General features: G+C 55.5%; 1 protein-coding gene across 4 annotated transcripts in view; it reads right to left on the bottom strand.

Annotated features, from left to right (window-relative positions):
- The window catches only part of LOC117870507 (immunoglobulin superfamily member 1-like), a 307,321-nt gene extending 294,543 nt beyond the window's left edge, over window positions 1–12,778 (bottom strand). For 2 of the 4 annotated variants that reach the window (XM_034757699.1, XM_034757697.1), the window contains exons 1-4: window positions 12,698–12,778; window positions 12,377–12,412; window positions 10,939–11,232; window positions 9,836–10,120 (exon numbers count right to left, since the gene is read on the bottom strand). In XM_034757699.1, the coding sequence (XP_034613590.1) occupies window positions 9,836–10,120; window positions 10,939–11,232; window positions 12,377–12,412; window positions 12,698–12,728 (646 nt within the window). In that variant the 5' untranslated portion in view covers window positions 12,729–12,778. The remainder of the gene's footprint in view (window positions 1–9,835; window positions 10,121–10,938; window positions 11,233–12,376; window positions 12,413–12,697) is intronic. The other 2 variants (XM_034757694.1, XM_034757695.1) reach the window with 2 other exon arrangements.
- Window positions 12,779–14,979: the final 2,201 nt, after the last annotated feature.

Below are 14,979 nucleotides of genomic sequence, written 5' to 3'. Positions count from 1 at the left end.
AATTTCCCCATAAGAATTAATGTAAATGGGGTGTGGGGGGGTTAGGTTCCAGGGAAATTTTTTTTGCCAGACAAAAGACTATATATTTATATATATGTAACCCCCAAGGAGATGACCTAGATTCCTGGGGCTCTGTCTTCTGGCCGCTCAGGGGGAGGCACTGTCCCTGATAGGGAGGGGGAGCCAAGGCAGACTCAGAGTCTGGGGGTGAGATGCCCTTCCCAGGGAGTTCAGGAAAGGGGAGAAGCCGTTTTTGAGTCAGTCTGGAACCAGCCAGGGCAAGGGCAAGGGCAGGCAGGGTCTCCCAGAGGATTCAGGGGGCCTGGGGCAAAGCAATTTTGGGGGCCCCTTCCATAAAAAAAAAGTTGCAATACTATAGTAACATGTATTTGGAAATGTAAAAAATAACCAATGAAATACATTCAAAAATTAATTTGTATTAATTTGAAAATACACTAAATACATTATTTAAAAACATGAAATGCTGTAATGGTCTGTCTACATTTGCAATTACATAATGGGCTGTCGCTGGGTGATGGTGATGGTTGGTGCCAATGGGCTGTCGCTGCCTGGGGGTAGCGCTGCTGTTGCCCAGGGCTGGGTGGGGAGCTGGGCTCTGGGTTGGGGGGTGCCCAGCTCACAGGGGCTGGGCTCAGGGATGTGGGGAGATGTGGTCAAGGGGGTGTCCGGCTCAGAGGGGCTGGGCTCGGAGCTGGGGGTCAGGGCTGTGGGGGGGATGGGGTCGGGGGGTGCCCAGCTCAGAGGGGCCGGGCTCAGAGCTGGGGGTCAAGGCTATGGGGGGATGGGGTCGGAGGGGTGCCCAGCTTGGAGGGGCTGGGCTCAGAGCTGGGGGGTCAGGGCTGTGGGGGATGGGCCCCTTACCATGCCACTTACCCCCTCTCCCGGAGCCTCAGCGTGCTGCGTCCAGGAGCGGCCCCAGACAGCGCTGCAGCGGCGTGGTGTCTCCAGCGGGGCCTGATCCCCCGCCACTCGTCCACAGCTCGCAGCCCCGCCCCCTTACCACGCAGCTCTGAGCGAGAGGAGCTCGGGTCCCGCTGGAGCTACGGCACTGCAGCGCTGGCCAGGACCGCTCCCGGACACGGCACGCTGAGACGCCGGGGGATGGGGGAAGACGGAAGCGGTGGGAGCCTCCGACATACTCATGGCAGCCCCTGCAGGACCCAGGGCCTGGGGCAAATTGCCCCACTTGCCCCCCCGTCTGGGTGGCCCTGAGGGCAGGACTGGCTGTGCGGGGAGCTGGGGAGTCCCAGGACTACATGTAGAGCTCCACTTGAGAACTGGCCTCTAGGGACCTGAAAGCAAGATCCCTCAGCTGGGCTTTTCCCTCTCCACTGAGGACTCCCAGTTTGTAGAGTTTTGCTGGGAAACGTCCCCAGCCAGGCTGAGTTAGCCCTCCAGCTCCCTAGGTGAGACCAGTCACCACATGGTCAGCTCTGCTCTGACTGCTAGTCCAGGGCTGCTGCCTGCTGTGGGTTTGTCTGGACACTGGGCTAGGAGATTACAGTTTGGATTTTAGTACAGTTGTGTAATCTGCACCTTGAGCCCTGCACCCCTTTGTGGGGAGGGAAAATCCTGGGACCAACGCAGCCTGATTCCTGCCTGAAGAGGATCCCTGCCAGCAGAGACCAGCCCCTCTGCAGTGACCGAGGAGTCCAGAGTCATCTCTGAACCTGAGGATCATTCATGGAGTTTGTGAGTGCACCAGCTTTTAGTTAGTCAGTCAGGGAACTTATTTTGGGGACCCCTACTCCCTGAACTGTGTCCTCAAGCCAGGGAGTGAGGGGTTGGGGATTTTATAACCTGCTGCATATTAAACCTGTGGAGGGACTTACCACCTCCTCCCACTTGTGAGTCCTTTGGGCTGTACTGAACCCAGTCAGCCACACTGCTAAAACACTGCAGAGAAGAATTTTGTGGTTGTAGATCATCAAGGGCCCCAACAAAGTACACATACCAATGGGACACTAATTTTACATTTGCTACATCAGGTCACATGACTGGGGAAAGTCACGGGTATTATCAGGGTGGGCACCGGTGACCCTAAGAATAGTGTTTTACCCTGTTACGTTATATTTGTCTTCTGTTTAATGTAATTACTGTGCTGAATATGTTGTATGTATTTGTGTTATTTCTTGGAAATCTCCAACTATCTGGCAAGTAAGTGGGGATTACCCTGTGGTTAGAGTTTTTCTCCCAAGCTGCCCTGGTGACCCTCCAGGAGGTGGAGGGACGTAACCTCGAGAGAGAGTGGACCCCTGAGAAGGGCTGTTGCACTGAAGGGGGTTCCCCCCAGAGACCCCATGGGGCCAAGACTGAGCATGACCTGTTAGTCTGTGACAGCCTGGCCAACCTCCTTCTCAGGTAGCGTTGCTGCAGAATCTACTCTTAACCGAGTGATGTGGCACAGAGACAGGACAGGAGGCTAGGCAGGGTTGTGGTTTCTGGTCCTCATGACGGGGGCAGGGAGGGATAAATGTAGATCCTGAGTTGTTAAAGGAACAGCCGATAAATCTGTAAAAAGGGAAGTCTGCCCAGAGCCGGCGCTCGCTTCCTGTTTCTGCTACTGCCAGTGAAACTCTGCTTGAACCTTATGCCCGGCACCTACCCTGTTATATACCCCAGCTATGGGAGGGGAATGGGGTCCAATGATTTGGGGGGAGGGGCTGGAAGCCAGGACTCCTGGGTTCTCTCCCTGGCTCTGGTTGGGGGGTGGGGTCTGGTGCTTAGAGAAAAGGACACAGATCAGAGCCAGCCCCCTAGAGGTGAAAGGCCCCGTGTCCCTTCCCCATCCCATCCCCGGGGCAGTGGGTCTGCGCAGCTCAGGGCCCTGGTCTCAGAATGCTTTGAAAGAGACATGGGGGACAGCCAACCAGCCCCCCAAAAAGGGGAGGGGGAAAGAACACGGGGACAGAGCTCAAGAGAAACTGGCCCCCCCGGCTAATGCCCCAGCTCTGGCTCCCCAGCTTCTTCGCCACCCCCTACCCACAATTTTCACGCATTGGGCTCCTCAGCCCCAGGCCTGTGTCCCCTTCTCTATTCACATCCCCCCCAACCCCACCCATGTCCTATATCCCCATCCCCTGCCTTTCTGCCCTCCGGCCTGTGTCTGATCCCCCATACATGTCCCCCCCCCCCGCTCCATGTCCCCTCCCCCATTCTGTAGTTCCTTCACATCCCCCCGATCAGGTCTCTCTCCCCCCAATTTTGCCCCCTGTCCCTCCACCCCCCATTGTGTCCCCTCATGCCCCCTGGCCCCTCCCCAGTTCTGCCCACCCCATCCCCTATCTGCTTGTGACGGGTTGGGTCACAGAAACCCGCTTGCGACTGGCACCTGATGTGCTTAGACTACCTCTGAGCCCGTGTTACCTGGCAGCTTGGGACTTCAGTACCTTGCCTTGTTTGAGCCAGACACGCCTGCCTGCTACAAACACAGACCCAGGTCTGAACTACGTCCCCCCACAAGCTGCAGGCTTCACTGAAAATACCTGTCTCCAGCACTCAAATACCCAGCTCCCAGTGGGATCCAAACCCCAAATAAATCCGTTTTACCCTGTATAAAGCTTATATAGGGTAAACTCATAAATTGTTCACTCTCTATAACACTGATAGAGAGATATACACAGCTGTTCCCCCCCCCCCCCCAGTATTAATACTTACTCTGGGTTAAGTAATAAGTAAGAAGTGATTTTATTAAGTATAAAAAGTAGGATTTAAGTGGTTCCAAGTAATAACAGACAGAACAAAGTAAATTACCAAACAAAATAAATTAAAACACGCAAGTCTAAGCCTAATACGGTAGGAAACTAAATGCAGGTAAATCTCACCCTCAGATGTTCCACTAAGCTTCTTTCACCGACTAGCCTCCTTCTACTCTGGGCCCAATCCTTTCCCCTGCTACAGTTCTTGTTCCAGCTCAGGTGGTAGCGAGGGGATTTCTCATGACTGCCGCCTCCTTTGTTCTGTTCCATCCCCTTATATATTTTGTGCACAAGCCAGGAATCCTTTGTCCCTCTCTGGGTTCCCACCCCCTCCTTCTCAATGGAAAAGCATCAGGTTAAAGATGGATTCCAGTTCAGGTGACATGATCACATGTCACTGCAAGACTTCATTAACCACTTGCCAGCACACACGTATACAGGAAGACTTACAAGTAAACAGAGCCATCTAGTCAATTGTCCTGGTTAATGGGAGCCATCAAGATTCCAAGCCACCATTAAAGATGGATTCCAGTACCAGGTGACATGGTCACATGTCCTGTGAGACCCTAAGGGCTTGGCTACACTTGCAAGTTAGAGTGCATTAAAGCAGCCCCAGGCTCCCTAACTCCCGACCTGTCCCCACTGGCAAGGCACTTAGAGCGCCTGGACTCTGCAGCTGGAGCGCTCCTGGTAATCCACTTCCATGAGAAGCATAACGCTTGTTGCACCTTGGCTGAAACGCCCCAGCATCAGAGTGAACAAAGTGTTGCATTACTGCGCTCTGATCGGCCTCCGGAAATGTCCCATAATCCCCTGAAGTCAAGTGGCCTCTTGTCATTGTTTTGGAATCAGCTGTAGGAATGCAGATATCCCCTTTCAAAGCTCTGTTTCTGACAGTCCTCCTGTTCATCTGCTCCTGGACAAAGCAAGCCATTAGTGTGGAATGTTGCTTGCTGTGAGTGTGTGTGAGAGAGGTGTGGGGGGGGTCTGAACTTACAAGACAACATGCTGACACACCCAGCACCCCAAAAACCCACTCTCTCTCCCCCACATACACACAACAGACTCCCTGTCACACTCCATTCCACCCCACCCCCCGCATTTGAAAAGCACCTTGCAGCCACTTGCATGCTGGGACAGTGCACTGCTCTTTGTGGCGTTGCAAGACCTGCTAACGTGGCCACGCCAGGGCACTTCCAGCTGAGAGCGTAAACACTCGGCAGCATTTTCCCTGCTGGGGTCTCTGAAGGTGGGTTTAATGCCCAGTGCTTTATATCTGCCCTTAGCCTTCATTCTTCCTGGCCTGACTCACAGGAAGGCTTGCAAGTAACCAGACCCATCTACAGTCAATTGTCCAGGTTAATGGGAGCCATCAAGATTCCAAACCACCATTAATGGCCCACACTTTGCATAATGACAATAGGCCCTCAGAGTTATATTTCATATTTCTAGTTTCAGGTACAAGAATGATCCATTCATACAAATAGGATGAGTACATGCAGAAGAACATAACCTTATGCCATGTAACATCTCTGTGCAATCTAGCATAAAACATATTCCAGGTATGTCATATTGACATTCATAAGCATATTTCTATAAAGCATTATGGGGTGCAACGTCACACCCCTCACACACCCCAACCTCCCTCAGGGAATGTGGGGAAGAGGGGTGTGTGGAGCGTTATGGGAGCAGGAGACTGAGGGAAAAGAAAGTGAGGGACCCAGGACTGAGGGGTCAGGAGTAGGAGAGGGCAGTGAGAAGGGAAGCTGCCGAGGGGTAGCAATGACAGCGCCTTCCTGGGGGGCACCATCTGCCCCCGTCCCCCCCATACTCCCAAACAATCCTTACCCCCAGCTCTGAGCTTTGGGGGAGCATGTCAGCCCTCAAACTCCTGTCCCCCATCCCGACCCCTCTCCTCTCCTCCCCCCTCCTGATATCCCCAACCTACTTCCCTCAAACTCCCGTCTCCCCCCAGCCAGCTCCCCCCAAACACCCACCATGGGGGACCCCGGAAGTGCGGGCAGCTAAATCACTTTGTGCCCTGCTGTGTTTGTGGAGACACATTAAAGGGCCCAAGGTGTGAACACGCCCCAGCCCCTGCCCCACACTGAACAGGGTTAAACATGGGCCGGGGGTGGGGTCCAGAGTCCGCAGCCTGCTCAGCCCCACGGCAAACCCCCCATTGACCCCTGGGACCGGCTGTTACAGACACAGCAGAGCAGGAACCAGGGGAGCTGTGGCAGCACCGTGTGAAATGAGGGATTTGTTCCAGCCCCGACCCCGTTCGCTGGAGCGAGTCTCTAGCTGGAAAATCCCCCGGGTTTGGGCGTCTCCCCGCTGGCCCTGGAGAAGCTAACGACTGTCCTGGGGGCGGAGGATCCAGCGGAGCTGGGCTGGAGCCGGTGTTGCTGTGGCTGCTGTTAAAGTCTGACCCCATTTCTTCCTGGGTTGGGGGGGGGTTCAGCTGGGGGAGGAGCGATGGCATCAGGGTCCCTCTCTCCAGCCGCTCTGCTCAGGACGTCTCCGCGGAGCAGGGTCCAAAAGGCCTCGGGGGGTCCATGTTCTCATGATGGTGCCTGAACTTCTCACTCACCTTCATCAGCTGAACACACCACGAGGGGACATTTGGAAGCTCCATTACCACAGCCCCCTCTGGGATAGGGAGATTTTTGGGGCAGGAGAGAAGGATGCTCTGGGGGGTTGTGCAATAGAAATGCAGGCTTCGGCCGTCTAAGGAGAAGGGGAAGGGGAAGAGAAAAGGGGCTGGGGGACCCCGCTGCAGAGAGAGGAGGGGGACAGACACCGGGGGGGCAGTAAGTGCCGTTATTCCAGTGCTAGGGCAGATGCAGCATCCTGACACACAGGGGGCTGGGGCTTGGGGGCTCTGTCTCAGGGCACTGTTCTGTGTACAATTCTACGGGATGTGGGGGCCCGGCTCCGGGCTGGGCGATGAGCCCTGGTGGTCCTGGGGGATTTAACGACCCAGCTGCCAGTTGGGAACGTGCTAGGGCCAAATGCAACCTGCCCGGTGCAGCCCTGGATGGACAGGGGACAACGGTGGGTCTCGTAGGGGCTCGTGCTCCCGCCATCAGGGATTCAATCCTGGGGTGCAGCTGTCAGATCTGAAGCTGTTTGGGGGGGGGATTCTCCGAGGCAGGGATGTTTGGGGGAAGGGGGGTTTGTGTCTCAGCCCCCCGAGAGGAAGCGGCTCGTCCCCCAGGGCAATTCTCTTCTCTGCATGGCTGGATCCAGGCTCCTGGGGGCACAGAGAGATTACACGTTACAGGAGCCCCTGGGGGGAGCAAGGGGCACAGAAGGGGGGGTCACCTCACCTAGGGCGCCCCCCTCGGGCGGCTGTAATAGGCCTCAGCCAGAATCAGCCCCAGGACGAGCAGGACCGCGGCGCTCAGCCCCAGGCGGGCGATGTTGGCGTGGGTGAAATCCGGGGGGGCTGCTGCGGGAGGAAGGGAAGAGTCACTTGTTGGCTCGGATGGGGAGATCAGTAGCTGGCGCTGTCCCGGGAGTGGAGCCCCCAACCCCCCGTCCGGCAGGTCCGGCCTAGCCCCCCTCTGGGGGTCTCTCAGGTGCCATGGTTCTGGGGCCAGATCCCCTCAGGGGAGACTGCATCCTGCTGCCCCGGGGGGCTGAGCCTCAGTTTCCCCGGTGAAGGGGGCTCCCATGTGGACGAACTGCCCCCAAGACACCCAGCACCCCAGGACTGGGGCAGAGGATGGGGACAATCAGAGCCTCAGGGTCTTAGCCCCTCATAACAGGGAACCACCCCAGCTCCCTGTCCCTATAGGACCCCTCTGTCCATCCCTACAGGTACCTCTGCTCCGGCCTGTCTGCTGTGCAATGAGCCCAGCCCCAGGGTATCTCAGCTGCTGACAAACACAGCCAGGCAGTGCGCGCTGGGGGAGGCTGGTACGTTAACCGCTGTCCCCCACATTTGGGCGGTGACCAGGGCCCTGGGGACTAGGGCGCAGCCAGAGGCAGCAGAACATCTATTGCGGGTTTCCCTGAGACCCCAGTTAGGGGAGGGGAAGCAAGAACCAAGGGAATTCTGGGTAATGCTCACTCCTATTGCCAGGGGGATGTCTTGTGGCCCAAGGGGGGGTGGGTTATTGTCCAAGGACTCTGGCACCATTCTGGGCCTAATTTCACAGCCCAGCTCCCCAGATCCTGCCCCTCCTCTGGGATCCCCCAGCAAATTCCAGGCTGTGACCTGAAGGGCAGGAGGCATCGGGGGAGCTGGGGGTCTGGTGGTGAGTGAGGGGCAGGGGGCTGTTCCTCCCCCTGGTGGAATAGAACCAGTGTCTGTCAGGGCAGGGGGAGAGGCCAAAACAGTGACTCAGTGACTGCCCACCTCGGGCCCCAACTCCTCCATGGGGCCCCAGATTGGGAGCAACCCAGGAGAGAATTCCACTTGTTAAAGGCCCCCTCTCTGCAGCTTCACCACAGGGTAGGAATCCCCCCCCCCCCCAGCCCCTAATCTCCAGCTGCTGCTGCTCCCCCTGGCTGGGGAATGCCCCAGTGAGTCCATCCCAACTCTATCTGAAGGGGGGTTCTAGAGAGGATGGAGCTCAGCTGTTCTCAGTGGGGGCAGATGACAGAACAAGGGGCAACGGTCTCAAGTTGCAGTGGAGGAGGTCTAGGTTGGATATTAGGAAAAACTATTTCACTAGGAGGGTGGTGAAGCCCTGGACTGGGTTCCCTAGGGAGGTGGTGGAATCTCCAACCTTAGGCTGGGTCTCCACTATCCGCCTGAATCGGCGGGTAGAAATCGACCTCTCGGGGATCGATCCCCGAATCGACGCTCTTACTCCACCAGCGGAGGTGGGAGTAAGCGCCGTCGACGGGAAGCCGCAGAGGTCGATTTTGCCGTCCCTACAGGGGGGTAAGTCGGCTGCGATACGTCGAATTCAGCTACGCTATTCGCGTAGCTGAATTTGTGTATCTTAAATCGACCCCCCCTGTAGTGTAGATGTAGCCTTAGAGGTTTTTAAGGCCTGGCTTCACAAAGCCCTGGCTGGGATGATTAAGTTGGAGTTGGTCCTGCTTTGAGCAGGGGGTTGGAGTAGAACTCCTAAGGTCTCTTCCAACCCTAATCTTCTATGATTCCCCAGCCATAGGCAGATCCAGGGGCCCGCTGGCAGAGATTCTCTCCCAGATACCAGAGTCCACCTGACCCAGAATCCCAGCCCTGCAAGCTCGGCTCCCAGCCCCACAGTTCCCTAGTTCTTGGGGTCCTGATATGCCGTGTGTGGTCCCTGCCTCATTCACTGCATCCAGCCCCCCTGAGCACAGAGCGACTCACAGGCTGGCCTCTGGCGCCTGGCACCGCAGGGCTTGGGCCCCACATAGGAAGGGAATCAGCCCCCCGGGAGGCAGCGAGACATCTTATCCCCATTCTACAGGGGGAAAACTGAGGCACAGACAGATTCACCTTCCTTAGTGAGCTTCCAGGGGCAGGGACTGTCTCTTCACTCTGTCTTTATGCAGCACCTGGCACAATGGGGCCCTGATCATGGCAGGGACCCTACATGCTCCTGCAACACATGGGATCCAGTGCTATTGAGGCCAGCGTTTGAAGAGGTCTCCACTAACTGGGAGCACAACAGTTTGTGGGCGCTTGGACTCCCCCAAGATTGAGACCCCCCACAAGGAAGGACACTTTTGGAAACCACAACGTGCTCCCATCACACAGAGTCTGTGGCCAAGCCAGGAGCTGGGCCAGATCTCCTGGGTCCCAACTCAGCGCTGTGTCCACCAAGCCATCACTTCTCCTGCAGCCCCTGCCTCATTCAGCTCCGGCCTGGGGCAGGGCCTGGAGAACAGAGGGGATGGGATCACGGGATTAAATAGCAACTCACGGTTCCTACGCACAAGGGGCAGCGTTAAAGTAGCCTCCCTGCCCCGAGTCTCCAGGGGCTGCTGCTCCCCCCTAGCTGCGGAACCCCCAGTGACTCCGTCCCCGCTCCCCGGCCGGGCGTCCCCTCGGCGGGGTCAGGGCTCAGGGCAGAGCCTGGCTCTGAGCATCCCATTGGCATCGAGCCCCCTTGAGGGTCTAGCTGGGGGAGAGGCTGGGAACAGGGACACTGAGCCGGGCCCCTCACCTCTCACCACCAGCTCCACGGGGTCGCTGGGGTACGACACGGTGAACGGCTCCGATCTGTTGTGATAGGAGCAGCTGTAGCTCCCGCCGTCCTCCTGGCACACGATGCTGAAGGAAAACACAGCCCCAAACCCGTCCGAATCCACAGGTGGGAAATGGCGTCCCTCTTTATTCAGCATGAACCGCATGCCCTGGTGCTGCCCCCAACACCGGATGGTCACCCATCTCCCCAGAGAGACCCCCCCGCTGGGTCTCAGGGAGATGTTCGGTTTGGGGTAGCTGGGATCTGCAATGGCAAGGAGACAGGCCGTGAGACGCAGGCCCCGTCACTCGATCCTGGGGCCCTTCCTCATCACGCGGCCTCATGGTGGGTCAGACCCAGCGGCCCTGGGGACGGGCTCCCGGATGCCTTTCCACAGGGGCCAGAGTTTCCTCTGAGCCCTGGACTAACAGCATGAGACACGGAGCAACCCTAGCCCCCGGGGGCCCAGAGATCTGCTCCCTAGTGGGTGACAGGCCAGTCCAGTCTCCAGGGTCCATTCACTCCCTGGCTTCTCTGCTGGGAGCCAGGACTCCTGGGTTCGGTCCCTGGCTCTAGGAGGGGAGTGGGGTCTAGTGGGGAGAGGAGGGAGGATGGGGCCAGGACTCCTGGGTTCTCTCCCTGGCTCTAGGAGGGGAGTGGGGTCTAGTGGGGAGAGCAGGGAGGATGGGGGCCAGGACTCCTGGGTTCTGTGCACAGCACCACCACTGACTTGCAGGGGACTGTGCAAGTCTCTACTATACACTGAGGTTTATAACCTTCAGCTCCGCCCATCACCCCCTAACTGATGTGTTACCTGGGAAAGGCCCCCCCTGCTCTGCAGCTCCCCCTATGTGCAGGGATCCTTCTCCCTCAGCCTTGTATCTCCAACAGCTGCTTCTCCCCCATGGCTGGGAAATGTCCCAGTGACTCCATCCCCCCTCCCCAGCTGGGTGTCCCCTCTGCTGGGCCCAAGGATCAGGGCAGAGCCTGGCTCTGAGCGTCCCATTGGTGCAGAGAGCCCCGGAGTGTCCAGCTGGGTGTGGGGCTGGGAGCCGAGACACTGAGCTGGGCCCCTCCCTCACCTGCTACAATGATCTCGACGGGGTCGCTGAGATACGACCAGCGACTCTGATCCGTTATGGAGCGATAGCCGCAGGTGTATCTCCCTCCATCTTCCCGGCGGACACTGGGTTTGGGAAATTCAGCCACGGTTCCATTAGGTACCACCAATGGCCCCTGCAGCGTTGGGTGTCCAGCTTTATGCAGAAAGAACTCCATGCCCGGGTACAAACCCTCACAGCGGATGGTGGCGCTTCCCCCGAGCGCCACCACCCTGCTGGGGCTCACTGAAATGGTGGGTTTGGGAAATTCACGCCCTTCTTTCAACAAGAGACAGGAGTTAAACAGGAGTTAAACTTCAGGACCAGACTCCAAAGAGAAACTGCTGAGCTCCAGTTCGTTTGCAAATTTGACACCATCAGCTCAGGATTAAACAAGGACTGTGAATGGCTAGCCAACTACAGAAGCAGTTTCTCCTCCCTTGGTGTTCACACCTCAACGGCTAGCAGAGCACCTCACCCTCCCTGATTGAACTAACCTCGTTATCTCCACACTGATTTATACCTGCCTCTGGAGATTTCCATTACTTGCATCTGAAGAAGTGAGGTTCTTACCCACGAAAGCTTATGCTCCCAATACTTCTGTTAGTTTCAAAGGTACCACAGGACCCTCTGTTGCTTTTTACAGATTCAGACTAACACGGCTACCCCTCAGATACCTGAGTTAAACAGGGGAGACACAGCCCCCCACTTCCACCTGCCCCAATTCAGTCCATCAGTCATTCGGCCTCTCTAGGAGTCTGCCCCCTACCAGGGTTGGCACTGTCTGCCCATGGGGTTTGGGGGCAGGGGGTTCACCCAGACGTAGCTCAGGACCCAGATGTATGAAAGATCACCTGCCCCCCCTCCCCCACCTGAGGCCAGCCAGGAAGACTGACCAGTGGCCCCCTGCAGCTCTGCCCCCCACCCCAGGGTTGGAAATAGAGTCTGTGATGGGTGCAGGTCGCACAAGACCCACCTTTCTCCACGCCTTGGGAATGGGGGGCTGTAAGTGCAGAGGAGGGAGCTGTTGGGGGTGGATCTGGGGGTTCTGCCCATGGCGGTACTGACCGTGAATGTTTTGGTTCCCCGAGGGGATCTAGAGCCCATGGACAGGCCCTCTTAATGTTTGTATAATACATTCATGTGCTGCCCCCACCCTCGATCCTTACAGATTATGGGGGCAGGACATTGAACCAAGGGACGGTTCCCATCTGCTTCATCAGACCCCGGGAGCCAGATTCAGCTCCTAGTTACTCCATGGTGGGCGGGGGCACAGAAGAATGGCGATTAGTCTGAGCTCACAAGCGGAGTTTTGGTTGAGATTTGGGGAAGGTTCAGGGCTCAGTTCCTCTTTTCCCCACCCCATGTATCCCCTCCCCTGTCCTTGATGTTACCGTCCTCCCCACAGACTGATACTCACCTCCCAACACCCCGCTGTGCCCGGCCAGCCAGCAGCCTGGAGAGGAGACGGCCTGTTAGTGACCAGATCCCAGAGCAACTGGATCTTACACCCTAGTCTCAGATCAACCCCACCCACCACTCATGGGTACACGTCCTGGTGTCAGACCCACCCCATGGGCTCAGGCCCTGGTCTCAGATCCACTCCCTATCATCACAAGCCCTAGTCTCAGACACCCCCCCCGGGCACACGTCCTGGTCTCCAATGCCTTCCCCCAAGGGCACACACCCTGATCTCAGATCCTCCCCATGCGCACACACCCTGGCTGTCTCCGATACTCACCGAGGAGGAGGACGATGAGAGCAGATGCCATGATGGGGGCAGAGAAGGATCCCTCAGCACTGCCACCAACACCCTGGAGCCAAACTCCACCGAGTCCCAAATAAGGAACTTAGCTGGTGGCTCCAGCTTCAGGAAGTCGATGATGTCCCGTCTCTTCCTACGTCCATCACACCTTGTCTCTAATCTGAAGGCAAAATCTAGGACAGCCAAAGCAAGCAGAGGTCCCTACAAAACCCAGGAAACCCTGGGCCAGTTGGCCTGGCCAGGCATCATGCATCTCCCAGCTTGTCTGGGTCTCTGTCAGGAGCAGGCAGAGGTTACCCTCAGTGGACCCTGCAGGATTGGGGAAGGTGCATCGGGCTGGGAGCCAGGAGAGCACAGGGTCTTGTCGTCAATCTTCCACTGACCACTACAGTAGAACCTCAGAGTTATGAACTGACCAATCAACCACACACCTCATTTGGAACTGGAAGTGAGCAGTCAGATGGCAGCAGAGATAACTTAAAAAAACAAGCAAATACAGAACAGTTCTGTGTTAAATATAAATTAGAAAAATAAAGGGGAAGTTTAAAAAGAAAGATTTGACAAGGGAAGGAAACAGTTTCTGTGCTTGTTTCATTTAAATTAAGATGGTTAAAAGCAGCATTTTTCTTCAGCATAGCTAAGTTACAAAGCTATGCTAAATCCATGTTCAGTTGTATGAAGTCAGTGTTCAGTTCTAAACTTTTGAAAGACCAGCAATAACGTTTTGTTCACAGTAGTGCACATTTCAGAGTTATGAACAACGTCCATTCCTGAAGTGTTTGTAGCTCTCAGGTTCTACTGTATTTCCATGCAGATTCACAAACAGACAGACAGACAGACACACACACACACTGCCTGCTTTGTTGGATTCTGAGTTCAAAGCTGGCTGGTGACCCATGTCTCTAAAATTAATACTTAATCATGCAAGTAAAGGGGGCAGAGTTAAGGAAAACTTAACTCTGGCATTTCCTGGTGCTGGAGGGTTTGATTCTGCAGCCCCCTCTCACCTTGCAAACCTGCCCACCTGTGACATGAGCTGTGGCACTGTGTGAGGAGGGGGCACGAGGGGGAATGCCTGGGTTTGCTGCCCCTTGCACCATTGCTGAACGGTGATGACGGGTTTATACTGTAACGCCTGGTTCTAAGGGGCTTTTCTCAGCGTGTGAATTAAATCCACCAGGTTCAAAAGAAAATCAGAGATAGGGAAATTCCACCCCATGCACCCAACGGGTTGTTAGGGGGCTTATTCCTTCACCCTCTCACTTCCCTGGTCCTTCTCGCATGAACAGAGAGCAACAATACCCGAAGTCCAAAGGCGCAAACAATTAGATGTTTATTGGGGTGAACTTCCAGCAAGCATGATTCCAGTTTCCTTCCTCAGTGTCCCCATTCCCAGCTCTGACACCACAGAGCCATCCCTGTTCCCATTCCCTGTTCCCATTCCCCCCTTAGCAAAACATGATTCCAATTTCCCCACCCCCATTCCCTGTTCCCATTCCCCCCTTACTTCCTGATTGACTGCAGACTATAGAGTAAAACTTGAGTTCTGCTTAGCTATACCTGAACCAATTACTTTACTGAAATTTACCTAACCAATCCTAACATACTGTAACATGGTTATTTAACCAGTTATATTCCACCACCTTAATTGGTTTACACCCAACAAAATTAATTATACAGCAGACAGAAACAATCACAGAACCAGACAGAGATCATGCAAATAAACATACAAAACAATACAGAAGTCAGGATTTCACAACTACATCTATACAGACATAAGGGTTTTCCAGCTGGGTCTATTGATAAGTGAGTTCTTACCAGACAGAAAACTATCAACCTTAGTTTCCTTTTACATCTTCTAAGCTCTTTCCTTTCTCTGGAGATGATGGGAATATCAGGACAGGATTGTATTCCTAACAGCCCAATAGCACCTTATTTCCATGTGACTAGTTTGGAATGTGAGGATGTGACCAGGCCCTAGACTGTCACAGTGAGAGAAGGCCCTTACACAGCCAGACAGTGATTTTGATTCTTTCTTTTATACCTCTATAACTAGCTACGTGATAAGAATACACGTAAATTCTTAAAGTATAGACCTTTACAGACAGGCCTGAATATCTATATCCTAACATGGGTCACCAGCCGAGAGAGACCCAGGGACCTTCTAATGCCCCGCAGAGACCCTGCCCCCGAGCTGGAGGAGACACTGTCAGTGGTTATGTGGCCAGGCCCCTAGAGAGGGAGGTGACACAGGCTTT

The sequence above is a fragment of the Trachemys scripta genome, unplaced genomic scaffold (genome assembly GCF_013100865.1).
Source record: "Trachemys scripta elegans isolate TJP31775 unplaced genomic scaffold, CAS_Tse_1.0 scaffold_30, whole genome shotgun sequence".
Lineage (NCBI taxonomy): Eukaryota > Metazoa > Chordata > Testudines > Emydidae > Trachemys > Trachemys scripta.
This window is presented reverse-complemented; position numbering and strand designations above follow the sequence as displayed.